Consider the following 13,957-nt stretch of genomic DNA (forward strand, 5'->3'; position numbering starts at 1 on the left):
CTCTCTCTCTCTCTCTCTCTCTCTCTCTCTCTCTCTCTCTCTCTCTCCCTCAAAAATGTTGTGCCGCATTACAAACTGCGATGAGATTTTTGCAATGCGAACTGCTGTGATTTCTTGATTGTTTGGGGGTGGAATGGAAATGACGCTATCTACTCGAACTGTGTGTGTGTATACTTAAGCATGTGGACGCTCAACGCACACATTTTATTTATCTCACGTTATTTTCTCGTCGTTTTTTCTCTCTCTTTCATCTCATTCGCTTTCTTCCGTTGTACATTTCATTTCTTGTATTTGTTTTCCTCCATCATATTTTTTTAAGTTGCTATTGTTGTTTTTCTCTACTCTCCGCTTGCTCTCTCTCTCTCTCCTTCACTGCCGTTATACTTTTATGCTGACACATTTTAATGTCTCTTGGTGATAGCGCCGCTCAAGAAAAACCAACAAAAACATTGGAATAAATAAAGAAAAATGGCAAACAGCAAAGCGTATTCCAATTTGAAATCTGTGGAACTCGCTCTTGAGCAAATGGAGAGGAGAAAAAAAAGTGAATTTCATATGGAAAAAATGAGGGCACTTTTCGAATCAGATAACGTGGGCGAGCGCACACACACATACTGCACATTCATTCGCCTTTTGCTTTAAGTCATTTTGGTTTCTCGACTTGTTTTCCTCTCATCTTCCTTGTCGCTGTCTCTCTCTCTCTCTCTTTCCATCTGTTTGGGTGCGAGCTAACGATATTTCCTAATACGAAAAATATATGCACAAAGTGCAAATCGGGCTGGCAAACAGCAGTTGGCATATCGATTTTTCGATTGGCTATGTTGACTTTTTTTCCAGACGCGAATGGTTTGGTTGATAGACGATTTTCTATACACATAACATTTTTTAACTTTCAACTCCTGTGAGACCCCGAGAGAAAGAGAGCGAACGCGCACAAAACGATGACGGAAAAAAGTTCAAGCTTTCTTTCTGGCTCGTATCGGCACGATAATACATCGGACGAAAGAAGAAAAAATTTCCGATTTCAAAATAGATACATGAAAATGGCAACAACAAACGAAAGAAAAGTGGAAAATAAGTTTTATTTATGTATTTGATTCAACGTTGCAGAAAAAGTGCTTCGGGCCCAAAGCAAATGGCTTTCCTTACTATTTTCGCTTTAAATTACATTTTCTTTGAAAATTCTTCTTCTTCTTTTCTTTCATTTGTTGTTGGTTGTTTTTTCTTGTTGTAATTCATCGGTATCGGTCGGAAGAAAGAGCAAAAAGCGTCTGGCTGTATCATAATAAATCTCATCGGATGCTCTGGTGCAATAATGAACCTCCGAAAAAAAACAACAACAAAAACACAAGAGGTCGAATGAATTGATCAAATGGCTTCCAAATCGGTCCCATTCACACATTCCCTCTTATGCTCTCTCACTCGCTCATTTGTTATTCCCGATGACATCCTGTTAACACTGGGAAAATGGCCATTACTGTCGATATTGCTGAAAATTTATGCAATTAATTAACACGTGAAATTCTGAAATTCTCATGTGAAATAACAACCGACACTTTTTAATTACTTTGCCCGGCAAAATTGCCATTCGACGACGACGAAAAATGAACGAAACAGGCACAACGAAAAAGTTTTTTTTGCTCTCTCATTCTCTCTCTCTCTCTCTCTCTGTTTTTAATTTAAATTTATGAGTTCGCAATGAAATGATTGCTCTGTATGTGTGAATGTGTATGGAATGGAATCGCCTGTTGGGTTGTGCTGACAATATTGAGAATCAACAAACGCTATCTCATGCTTTCCGAATCGGCTTGCCTGCCTCCACACACCCGACCATCATCATTGCAATGAACATACATATTAATTCGTTTGGTAGCATGTACCGAACTCAACAATACATTCGCACTTGATGAACCGATGGAAAAAGTTATGCACAATGTAAAAAATAACATTGAGATACACAAAGCTCCACATGCAAATCCAAAGGGGGGTTACAGTAAACCCAAAGTGTTGTGAACCAACTACCACTACAACTATCACCGTTCACCACCAACAAACTGCACCATTTCGAACAAAGCTTTACGTGTCGTCACTCAATTTCGTAATGTTCGACCGAAAATTGGTAATGCATAACGGTACTCATTTTTTGTAGCTCTATTTTTGGTCGGTGGAACGTATGTGTTCATTCGCCATGGCAAAAACTACAGCAACTCGATATAAACAATGGCCATTTATAAAAGTGTCGCTCATCTGCTCGCACCTCAGCGCTCTATAACCATATTTTGATTGCAATTGCTTTATGAACGAAAAATGGCTATAGCAGACACAATTACTCGCACAAACTGTGCGGTTGATTCCCTGATGGATATTCGTATGCGACGCGCTGTGTGTGTGAGTATTTGAACCATCGCATCAGTTTTTCAGCTTCAGAGAATTACTCTTTATTTTCTATGTTTGAAATATATATATGGATTTTTCTTCTTTCGGTTCGCTCCTGTTTCATATTGTTTTTCAAGTTTTATATTTATACATTGGGTTGTATTGTTGGGGCGGTGAACAACTGAATTGAAATTTTACGCCAGCGGTTTTCTCGTTATTACATTTTACACAGCCAAACAAATGAAATCGGATCAACTAAGTAGACGCACACACACGGACAATCATACACTGGGACGTGGTGAACTGCATCGACTGTTGCATTATGCATTCGCCGGCCCAGGTAAACCCTAGGGGGATTTCACTCTATGCGAATACTGCTATTCGTACGAATGCGCGAATACTTTGCCATGCATTTGAATATAAACACTCGCAAATACTGATATTCGTGCCGAATATTCGCATTCGTACGAATAACCATTTAATGTATCTATACGGCGCATTAGCAAATACGTCCGAATATTGCTGCGCGAATGCGAATGCACTTGACAGATCTATATTGATTTGTTGTGTTAATCGTTGCGACTACATTGTTTACATTAGTTCACCAAAATGGTAAATAGTTATTTCGATACAAATTTAATATCAATTTAAGTTGTGTTTTGTATTTTAGGGACTGGAAAATGTTATTTTCAAATTAGAAAAATATTTGAATGTAAAAATTTCGGCCGATATTATTAAAATCCTGGAATTCTGTGCATTTGAAAATGAATCATCTCTAATGTCCATTGACAACGATGCTATTATGGATATCGGGAACTATGTCATTGAAAACCCAGAAATTCTCAAAGAAACATCATACGAGAATGTGAATCATTTTAAATTTAAACCGGGTCACCGATTGCTTATCATCCAGTTGCCACAGTTAATCAAGAATTGTAATCAAACGGAAACAAATTTGCAAAAAATCGGACACCTGCGACCGCAAATGCTTGTATTCAACGTAGCTAATGCGCTTTCTGTATTAAATCCAGAATGTGTGAGAATTAATTGTAAAATTTCTGGTAGAGATTCACCTAATGCACGTTGTAATTTTTCAAACACGTCTGACATCTTTCCACATGTTTGACTGTGTTTGACACTTCATCGCAACTGAGCGCATTCGCGACGAATACATGTGCGAGTGTTTCAATACGTTTCATATGCGGAGTCGCGCGAATGCTCGCGCGGCAGTACGAATACATGGTGCGAATGCAAATACTTATACTGTTTTTTGCGAATGCAGGATTCGTACACGAATGATCATGTATTCGAATGCGAGTGAAATGCCCCTAGGGTAAACCGTTATAGTCTGTGTTATGTCCGTATGTCTCGATTTGTGTTTAGAAATTATGATGGATGTATGTAAATGAGAAAATATGATGCAAAAAATATGGAAATTTTACACTTTTTGCTACCTGGACTGTTAAAATAATAATCTCTCCACCTACGCAAACATTGTGCATTGTCATGTGTGCACTTTCCAAATTCATAGTTAATTCATAGCCTGTTAAACCAATATGTTGGTTGCTTGCTTTTATTTTCTATTTTCTATCCACTCTCACATTCTCGTCCCGCTAGTAATTACCTCGTATGTGTCATGACAGAGAATTATAATTTATTGAAATAGACAAATATGCTTTTATTTCTAATTTGTTTTATTCTCTACGCTCTCTTCTGCAAATATACATTTCCGGGAAAATTATCATAAATATTCAGCATTGAACAGCCAAATCTTGAATTGATGAGCGTTTTTTAGTCTCGAAATAATCTCTGTCACAGCTTAATTTGCTTGATGCGATGTACAACTCAATTCAAAGTGATGCCATTCAATTTAATTGGCATTTTTATTTTTAGAAGAGAAAAACAATTCAATTCACTCGAATTTTTATAAACCGATTCCAATTGTCTTTCAAGATGTTTTCAATTTTTTTATTGCCGCCACACGTCAGTCATTCGTATATGCGAATATAAAAATGGTGTAGTCCGATCGAGAGCAATTCAATCGTAGGCAGATGATAAATAATTCCATGCAGATATTTTGTGTGTGTGTGGAGTTATAAATAAAATTGACGCTCAGTCGGATAAATGCCATCAAGAATGCCATTCTAAGAAGAAACATCGGCCCAGGCATTTATTTTTCCAAATATGTCGCCCGTTTTTCCGCTTTTCTTAGCACATAAAAAGTTTCGACGCATCACATTTATATGGCGAAAAATTCCGACAAAACAAACACAATCTTTTTTTTCGCTTTAGCTCTTATTTGTGCTATGGCAGAATGTTTGTCTCGCCAGAAAAATCTGATATATAAAAGAGAGAGAAAAAAACAGACATACAGAGCGCACGTAAATATTTCAATTACATGGCACAGAGCAAATGAATAAAATTCCAAATATTTTACAGGTATTTTATTTCGAGTGCTGCCGCTGCTGCCGTTGCTTTTCGGGATTTTTAGATGTTGCATACACACACACACTGAGAGAGAGAGAGGGAGAGAGAAGCCATGCAAAATAAAATGAAAACCATTTTGTATGTTTGCAGCTTCTGTATTCGAGCGAATGAGAGATGAAGAGTAAGAGCGAGGGAGATAGGAAGGCAGAGAAATGCGCGAAATAAGCCGAATTTTTTTTTTTCAACGGAAATCTCATATTTTGTTTGGATGTTGTCGACATAAAAAAAATTACATTCGTTTATGTCTTCATCATATTTTCTCTCTCCATCTCCCTCTCTTTCTCTCTCTCTCTCTCTCTCTCTCTCTCTCTCTCTCTCTCTCTCGGCTGTCACAAACGAAAAAAATCCCCATCATAGACTCGATACGTGAACGACATGCAACAAAGGGCCAGAGTATTTAATGGAATTTTTGAATTATTATCTTTTGCTGAGAGTTCATCGACAAATAGACAACGCAGACTGGAAAAAAATGTCGGTTAAAGAATTTTCGATTGCTCGACGAGAAATATACATACAGCATCAGAAGCGCGTCAAATTTGGTGAATTTTGTTGAAACTTTTGCGCGAGTTATTTTTCCCTTTGCGAACAATGCAAGAAGAAATTAAAATCACGGTTTTACGAATAAACATAAAATTCAGAGCAACATATGCACAAAAGCCGGGTACGGTTGGAAATGACACACACACACACACACACCAAACATATGGAATAATACAAACAAGGATTTGTAATTGTTTTGTTGTTTTTAAGATCCGTTGAGTGTGTATATATCTCTGGAGAGTTAAAAACGGCAGACGAAACAAAACTTATCGTCTCCGGCGATACGGCATTGTCATGGTATCAGCGCAAAAACTTGATACGCCAAAGTATCATCACAAAACCGAATGCAAATGTTATCGTTAGTTCGACGAAAGGAAACTTGAGAGAGAGAGAGAGAGAGAAAATGCTTCTAACTTTGGATGTTTATTAATTATAATTGCAGACAAGTCGATAAAATGAAGCCTCGACAACAATTTCCACGACGAGTTGATGCGTGCATACAATGTTATTATTAAGGTTAAGATGCATCGCAACAAAGTGAAAATATTGACAGTTCCATGTAAAATGAGCTCATTGCTTTTGTCTGTATTTTTGATTACGAGCTCAGCGACAGAAAAATGGCTGAAGAATGGAGTAAATATGCACATCATCCACCTAAAAAAAGGCCGGTGGGATCGTGTAAACTTTCTCCGATGCACACACACATTAGTCGGTCGCACGCGGGCCAGACTTGACTTTAGACATGTATAGTGCACACACTGAAACATTGAACTCTTAAATACTCGACGCAATATTTTAATAAACTCCACATTGCCTTTGGGCGCCGTTTCTTCCTTCCTTTCAGTTCTTCTTTCATCCAACGACTATTTATTCCATGTGCTCTTTTTACCAAGCACTTGCCGACATCACGAAGTTGACATAACATATTTGCACACATTGCCGATGCTGATATTGCCACAAGCTTTTTTTTCTCCACTTTGTCTTCTTCTATGCGTGCATAATCTCTGCTGAAACGCTGAAACACTGCCAGTAAATATGGGTGAGAGGAAAGAACAAACCAAAAGAGAGACGATTTTTTTCTCTTGGCGCTAAACGAGGTGTTCCGCTCCGATATAAAAAGACTTTAAACGTTCAAACGCTATTTTTTTTCTCCCTCTCTCTCTCTCTCTCTCTCTCTCTCTCTCTCTCTCCCTCTCTCTCTCTCTCTCTCTCTCTCTCTCTCTCTTTCTCAAACGAACCATTTGATTCTTTTTTTAAATCGCAACGCAGACAGTTGAGAGACACACCTTTTTAATAAACTGAAACGTACTTGAGGGGCGATGCTTTTTGCCACCAAAACACACTTCTTCTTTCTGTGCATGAAGAAGCACCTGTAATTGTCAGATTAAGTGAAATATCAATTCAATGCAAACATATATTGTGCGGGCAAGGTCAAATTGTGCTCACCAGGTTACATGTTTGACAATGATGGTGTTATGGAATTAAGATTAACTTTTTAAATGTGAGAAAGGTCAAGGTGCCCATGAGCCGACCCTACACACTTTGTTTTTTTTTTGCTGATTCAACAATTCAATAATAATCAAACAAATTCACAGAAATAGCTGTTTATTTTTAGAGTTTCAATTTATTGTCGTAGTCAATGATTTTCGTATCAATTGTATATTCACATTGTTATAACATCCCACGACTGGAACATAATCAGAATTTCATCAACACAAAGAATACTGTTTGAACACGTCGTAAGCTGATGTAAACTGAAATTTTGTAAACAAGCGTTGGCCATAAAATGCATTAGTTCTGCTTGTGATGTAGACTTTTTTTAATTGTTGATAGCAGCTTTTGTAACGGGATCGAAAGAAACTCTCATCATGTGATTTTGTTCAATTCTGGACTTAAATGACGTCATAATTTGCTGATTTCATGAAATTAAGTGCTTCATTGCATTCTCCAGACCTAGTAAAACAAGCATTTAAGAAGAAGAAAACAACCGCATTTTGTATTCATGTTTATTCTTCATTGAAAATTACCGATGACTTGCTCAGCATTTATATTTTGGGTTATAATATTCAGCGCATACATTTTGTAAGTAGTTACATAATACGGAAAAAAAAATTATTATATAAAGTATTGATCAAAATTTATGGTTGAAAATTGGAATGATTTAGCTTAAACTGAGCACAAGTTCTTAAAAGCATCATGTTTCATGGAACATGTTTACCATAAGCGAATGCCTTTTATCTGTGCCATCAAACGTTCGATTTTTTCGGTGTCGTTTCCATTTTCGACCAGATTGATGTTATCATGAAACTTGCACGCGTCCAATTCAATGTTATCCTATAGAAAAACATTCGAACAAGCAATTAAAACTACTGAATCAATTGTTCAATGAATTCAATCTTACCGGTTCCGTGCGCAGTCCGCTCAATTCAAGGCAGTGGCAGACGAGTTCATAAGCTATGGTGTATTTATGAGCCGTTTGAATCCATGATACGTCAACATAATTCGAAACACGCGTATTTGGCATCGGAGGTGGTGGGCAATTTCTAGGCACATACACGTTACCTTTACTGCGACCATCTAATTCCGTCAATAGGAGAACATCAGCTTCATGTGGTGATATGATTTGATGCTATTTGCAAAAATAAAATTGAGAACGAGTGACATAAGTTCTAATTGAGAAATCATTCGATTTGTTTTCACGAAAACTGATCACATACAGATAGCAAGAAGTTCAATGTCAATAGAACGACTCGCAATTGCTTCTTCGAGCCATTGATCTTTGAAATCGTCTCCTCGCTCAAATCCAACAACCATTGCAGAAGAGCCCAACGAAATTGATCAAATGACTTGTCCTGTTCCGCAATGAGCAATTCTTGAAGGCTCGGCAATGCCACTAAAATGAATTCCAATCAATTAAAATGATGAAAAAAATGAAGTTTTGAACGTTCAAATTTGTATATATTATGAATCAAAGAATGTTCAACGAAAACCCAACAACAAAACAATACTTACGCGTTGGATACTCGATATCTACTTCGGATTCAACGGATTCTTCTTCAAAAATTCGCTTGATTTTCACAGCTCGTGTCTTCGGCTGTTTGTCTGGCTCAACGTCCTTGAAAATGATTCCACATAGCTTCATTGTCACGCTTATCACCAAGTCGATGAAAGGCAATGCATCCGGTCGACGAATGTCGATAAATAAAAGGTCTTTTTGAATGGTGAGCTTTTCGTTCATCAATTTGTATGCAAAGTAAAGATTCGCCTTGCAAAATTGTAACACCAAATTGAACGATTCGTCATTATTCACCAAATCCAAAATCAATCCGTCGTGAATGTCGTCAGTCCAATTGCCAGCATAGTTGTTAGCCGTCATAGCACTGGCCAAACGTTTTTCAACCAAATTTCGTTGTTCTTCTGTCAAATCGCCAGTCAATTGGCTTGATTCGTATCCATTTGGTCTATATTCTTGTTTCTTCACGTAATCGCAAATTTTGTGGAACCGATTCCGTTTATCATGGCCACCAATCAATCGATTCGACACATCCATTTCGAGTTGAGTTATGGCATGCAGTAATTGCATTTGTTCAACATTAAGTTCGATGATTTCCTTCAGTTTTTGACGAGAAAATTTTGCAATTTTCATTTCACAGAATTGAACATCGGAGAGGCTCCAATATTCAAAATCACGTTCGAATACCAGGAATCTGGTGTTTCTCGTGATAAGGCACATCACATTTTTTCGATTTTCGCGGGCAAATGCCAAGATACCGCGCACACGTAAGCCATAATCAATGTAAACTTGACCATATTTCGAGCAAATTGAATGCATGAAATTGTATAAAATTCGCTCCGTCGGACGCAATTCGCTTGTGCAGTCCATTTGCTTATGCATACGCCCACTTCCTTCACATTTCAATGATTTGTTCCGTATAATCCCGTCGTACGCCGGAAATATTGGCTGGAATTGATCAACATCTTCGTGTCTTCCTTCGTCAAGTCTTATGAAAAAAGCCAAATCTGCGTTGGCTTTCTTTATCTCACAAAAAAAATAGTCCAAAATTTCGGATATTTTCTGGTATCGACCACCCAATACCAAACCTCCTTCATCGATTTTGCACGAAAATTTCACCACTTCTTTGACATCGATCATTATGGTTGGATTGCTTCTATGTCCACTGCAATTTTGCATTGATCAATCATTCAATAGAAAATAATAAAATCGTCATTTATCGTTTAGTAAAATGCTTACCTTCGCCATTTCGCAATTTCACGCCGAATATCAATTTCTTCAAAAATGTTTGTATTCGAAGTTCTTATGAACTTTTCCAATCCCTTGATACCCATTTTAAATGATGACACGTTTTTTTTTTCGAATTTACGAACAAAAAAATGTCAAAAACTGAACTTGGATTTAATATTTTGAATTTCCACTGTGATTATCGGCGTCTGTTTGCACTGCGGTCTTACGAAGAAAAGGAAGACGCATAAGCAGAAAGAGAAATCGATACGTACCCTTCACATTGAAATCGTTCGATCTGAACGCGCGGTATATGTTCGTCAATGTGTGTGTGTGTGTGTGTGTGTGTGGCAAATGTGTGCAACTACTCATAGAAAAGTAGCCGTCGGAGTGCACGTTCTGTTCACGTTACGTTAAGGCGTACACATACAGCTGCGTTAACGTGAAAGGAGTACAGCAATATATCCTGCGCTGTGATACAATATATCGCTGTACTCCTTTTACGTTAACGCGATTGTATGTGTACGCCTTAACGTAACGTGAACAGAACGTGCACTCCGACGGCTACTTTTCCATGTGTAGTGCTATGCAAAGCAACCGAAAAACATCGCTTGTACACAAACAAATTAGCTTTTTCAATCTTATGGAATGTCTCTGTGTGGTTTCAATGTGACACTGAAGGCAAAGGAATGAAATGATGTAATTTGATCGGAATGGCGCTTTATTTGAATTTTCTCAATATGATCGCATTCATACGTAGTACATTTTAAGTATAAAAATGTTATTTTTGCAAGAAAGTTCTTGCATGAACTCTTTAACACAAAATCAAGTCAAAATGAAGATTGTATATAAAAAATATTAACTCGTAGCCTATTTTATGAAACGAAGACAAATAATGATGCCTTTTTTGTCAATTTTGGAAAATGTGTGTGGAAATTTTAACTTTAAGATTGAATATTTATTGTAGAATTTATTGAAGAACTCAATTGCTGTGGAAATGTGGTCAATGTCATCATAGTCGAAAGTTCTGCATTTGGTGCATCACACTCGGGTTCGAGTCACTTTCCATTCGTTGCATGCGTGCATTGAATTCGGGTGCATCGAACAAAATCGGTGCCTGAAAAATATGCCTCTTTTTAACATTGCGCAATTGTTGAATATTTATTCAAATCTTACCGTTTCTCGTCGTAAGCCGGACACTTCAAGGCAATGGCAAATGATCTCGTAAGCAATTGTGTATTTGTGTGCCGTTTGAGCCCATGCACCGTCAATGTTGGTAAATTGTTGATTAAGCTTTGTAGGTGGCGAGCTTCCGCTTGGCAGAGCGAGTTCAGTTTTAATGTTTTGTTCCATTTCCATCTGTCGAATGGTATTCGCTTCATGAGCCGAGATGATCTTATGCTGTGAAGTCGATAGAAACACATTAAATCGCTTGCGATTTGGATGACAGAATGGAATGTGTTCATCTTACCAATTGCAAAAATGTCAGCGTCAATGAAACAATGCGAATGAACTTGGAGTCATTCGAAGATCTGATGTCCGAAATTGATTCTTCGTTCAAGCCAATCAGCCACTTGAAAAGCGACTAGCGCGAATTGTCGAACCGCTTGTTATCTTCTTCAACCAACAATTCTTCGAGACTCGGCAATGGCACTGCAACAAATAGATGGAAAATAAGAAAAATCAAATAAAAACCAGGAATTTTCTGTATAAACATTTGAATGCGATGGAAAATTCTCACTTGTTGGATAAATGATATCCCTTACTGAAGTGACAAAAATGGCACCAAGATGCTGGTTGGTTTGAACGGTGCGAATCGCCGGACGTTTTTTTGGATTAACATCTTTAAAAAGGATTCCACACATTTTGCGCATTATGATGACAATTACATTACCAAAAATCACATCCTCTTTATGGCGATATTCGATGCACAGCAGATCTTTTTGCGTCGAATCTTTTTCATTGATCAATTTGTAAGCAAAATAAAGGTTTTCTTTGCAGAATTGCAACACCAAATTGAACGATTCCTCATTGTTTGCCAAATCCAAAATCAGTCCCTCGTAAATGTCTTCATTCCAATTGCCAGCGTAGTCGTTTATGGCAAATATACGGTTCAACTTATCTTCCAAATCATCACGTTCTTGTTTGGTCAAATTATATGCCAATGCATTCAAATCAAAACCCTTCTCGCCATATCTAAATGGTTCCACAAACTGCACCATGCGCCAAAATTTATCGCATTTTCTTTCAACAAGTCGAAACTTTACTTTCGATTCGAGCATGGATAGTGCGAAAATGAGTTGCATTTGTTTCGTGTTTAATGCGAGGTTTCGTAGCATCTGTTTCGGCGAGATGTTTACAATTTTCAGTTGGTAGAAATCCACATTGACAAGGCACCAATATGAGAAGTCAATATCATACACCAAATATTTTGTATTGCGCGTAATCAATGCCATGACCTGGTCGCGATACTGTCTTGCATAAGCCAAAACTGAACTTTTACCTAGAGGCAAATCACAGAAAGAAAAATGAAAATAAATTTGGGTCTATATGAAGTGATTTGCCCCTTGACTCTTACCCAAGCCATAATTCACCGACAGTCGACCATATTTCGAGCAGATTTGCATCAAATTATACAGTAAGCGTTCGTTGGGATGCAAAGTTGATTTTTCCCATTCGTTCATTTCCTTGAATCGGCTTTCATTCAATCGTGCAATGAACATCAAATTTGCGCCGGCCTTTTTCATCTCGCCAAAGAAATAATCCAAAATTTCATTGAATTTCCAGAATTGGCCGCCCAGATTCAAGACATCAGCAAATGAGTGAAGCGAATAACGATCCCCAAGCACTCGATTCAACTCTTTCACATCGATTATAATCGTTGGATTTTCACCATGTTCACTGTGGTCATATTTTTAAGGCTTTAGTATTTCAAAAAAAGAAAAATCCAAAAATCAACATAAGAATTACTTACCGTAGCCATTTTGCGATTTCGTCACGAATATCAATCTCTTCAGTAATTGCGTTGTTTGAAATGCAATACTTTTCCAACCCTTTGATTCTTCCCATTTTAATAACAGTTACTTTATTTGGACGCTAAAATAAATATTTGTGATACGATTGGTACAAAACAAACGAAAGCTAATCACTTTTAAGAAAATATATATTCTTCGTCGCAAAGTTTATTTAAAATCTGTTATTGCGAAATAGTCAGTTGAAAGAGTACGTCGATTAGTGCAAAAGTCACGTTGAGAAAAGAACGAAGATGTTGAGTAAGACTCACAATCTGGAATATGTTTATGTGTGTATGTGCGATTAAATCGCAGAATCGTGACTCAGTGCGATCAACAACAGCACGGCCAATGTTTGAAAGTGTTGCAGTAGGTTGGTGTGACTGAATGACGAATGATTTGTTACAAATAAACCTCATTGGTGGCAGCACAAGAGCAATAAAATATCGCATCGAAAAAACATAATTTTTTGGTTAGGATTTTTCAAAATAGAATGAATCGATCAATAAGTTACAGTTTTCCATTTCAAATGTTATTATAAGAGAAACAGTTTTGCTAGGTCAATACTTTCTGCATATGTTTCGCATAAACGGAAAGATAACAGATACACAATGCACTCTATGTTTACATTCCCGTGTGGAAAATTATCCGATTAATTTGGGACATTTTGACTGACTAAAAGTGATTGTCTCGAACAGAACAAGCAACTGCAGTTAACTTTAATCACAATTCACTCTTAGTCAAAATGTCTCAAATTAGTCGACTGACTGAAAGAATAACTAAACGCGATTGTCTCCATACAAAACGCATGATTTCAATCAACTTAGTCAGTTTTAGTTGTGCATCTCATTATTTTTATCAATTTAGCCAAATAATCATCCAATGACTCAATGCTATCAGTTCAAACTTCGCTGTCTTATTTTTGAATATGCGCGCGAAATTATGCTTCGTTGGTATGCGAATGTTATTTTGGACGATCGGAATGACAGCTCTAGTGTCTTTCTAATAACATTCATGCAATACAAAGTGACATCGGCTACACTCATTTTAGCACTTGTTCCTTGGTGTCGTAAGAGACTGGAAAATATTTGAATACAAATTTTCGTGTGAATTTATTTTGCTTTATTACATCGTAATCTAACGCAAACAATTCAAAGATTATATTGCAATCATTGAAACCGACTGTGGCTTAAAATAAATTGAGAACAATTTCCGTTTATCGCGATTTACTATTTTGCGTATCGTACTTTGTGAAAATTCGAGACAAGTCGAAGAGTAAGTCGCAATTCAACGAAAATGGCGT

General features: G+C 37.2%; 4 protein-coding genes and 1 long non-coding RNA gene across 5 annotated transcripts in view; 2 read left to right on the plus strand and 3 right to left on the minus strand.

Annotated features, from left to right (window-relative positions):
- Positions 1-2,976: 2,976 nt before the first annotated feature.
- On the plus strand, positions 2,977-3,616 carry LOC129569462 (uncharacterized). The gene is made up of 2 exons (XM_055448298.1): positions 2,977-2,988; positions 3,047-3,616. Exons 1-2 carry the CDS (start codon positions 2,986-2,988, stop codon positions 3,500-3,502), a joined length of 459 nt encoding a protein of 152 aa, XP_055304273.1. The 5' UTR covers positions 2,977-2,985; the 3' UTR covers positions 3,503-3,616.
- Positions 3,617-7,488: 3,872 nt separating this feature from the next.
- Positions 7,489-9,858, minus strand: LOC129569461 (uncharacterized). The gene is made up of 5 exons (XM_055448297.1): positions 9,656-9,858; positions 8,416-9,581; positions 8,121-8,296; positions 7,805-8,032; positions 7,489-7,737 (listed from the first exon to the last, which is right to left on the minus strand). Exons 1-5 carry the CDS (start codon positions 9,748-9,750, stop codon positions 7,618-7,620), a joined length of 1,785 nt encoding a protein of 594 aa, XP_055304272.1. The 5' UTR covers positions 9,751-9,858; the 3' UTR covers positions 7,489-7,617.
- Positions 9,859-10,447: 589 nt separating this feature from the next.
- Positions 10,448-11,255, minus strand: LOC129569469 (uncharacterized). The gene is made up of 3 exons (XR_008688039.1): positions 11,115-11,255; positions 10,820-11,044; positions 10,448-10,760 (listed from the first exon to the last, which is right to left on the minus strand). It is a non-coding gene; the product is annotated as an uncharacterized LOC129569469 (long non-coding RNA).
- Positions 11,256-11,262: 7 nt separating this feature from the next.
- LOC129569464 (uncharacterized) lies at positions 11,263-12,717 on the minus strand. Its single transcript, XM_055448300.1, has 4 exons — positions 12,618-12,717; positions 12,222-12,544; positions 11,339-12,146; positions 11,263-11,296 (listed from the first exon to the last, which is right to left on the minus strand). Exons 1-4 carry the CDS (start codon positions 12,710-12,712, stop codon positions 11,263-11,265), a joined length of 1,260 nt encoding a protein of 419 aa, XP_055304275.1. The 5' UTR covers positions 12,713-12,717.
- Positions 12,718-13,647: 930 nt separating this feature from the next.
- Positions 13,648-13,957, plus strand: part of LOC129569457 (BTB/POZ domain-containing protein 9-like) — a 2,664-nt gene continuing 2,354 nt past the window's right edge. Inside the window, exon 1 of the mRNA XM_055448292.1 lies at positions 13,648-13,957. This exon is cut by the window's right edge and continues 43 nt beyond it. The gene's annotated coding sequence lies outside the window, so the exon portion shown is untranslated.

Source organism: Sitodiplosis mosellana, unplaced genomic scaffold (genome assembly GCF_009176505.1).
Source record: "Sitodiplosis mosellana isolate CC-2019 unplaced genomic scaffold, AAFC_SMos_1.0 Smas_scaffold_33, whole genome shotgun sequence".
Taxonomy (NCBI): Eukaryota; Metazoa; Arthropoda; class Insecta; order Diptera; family Cecidomyiidae; genus Sitodiplosis; species Sitodiplosis mosellana.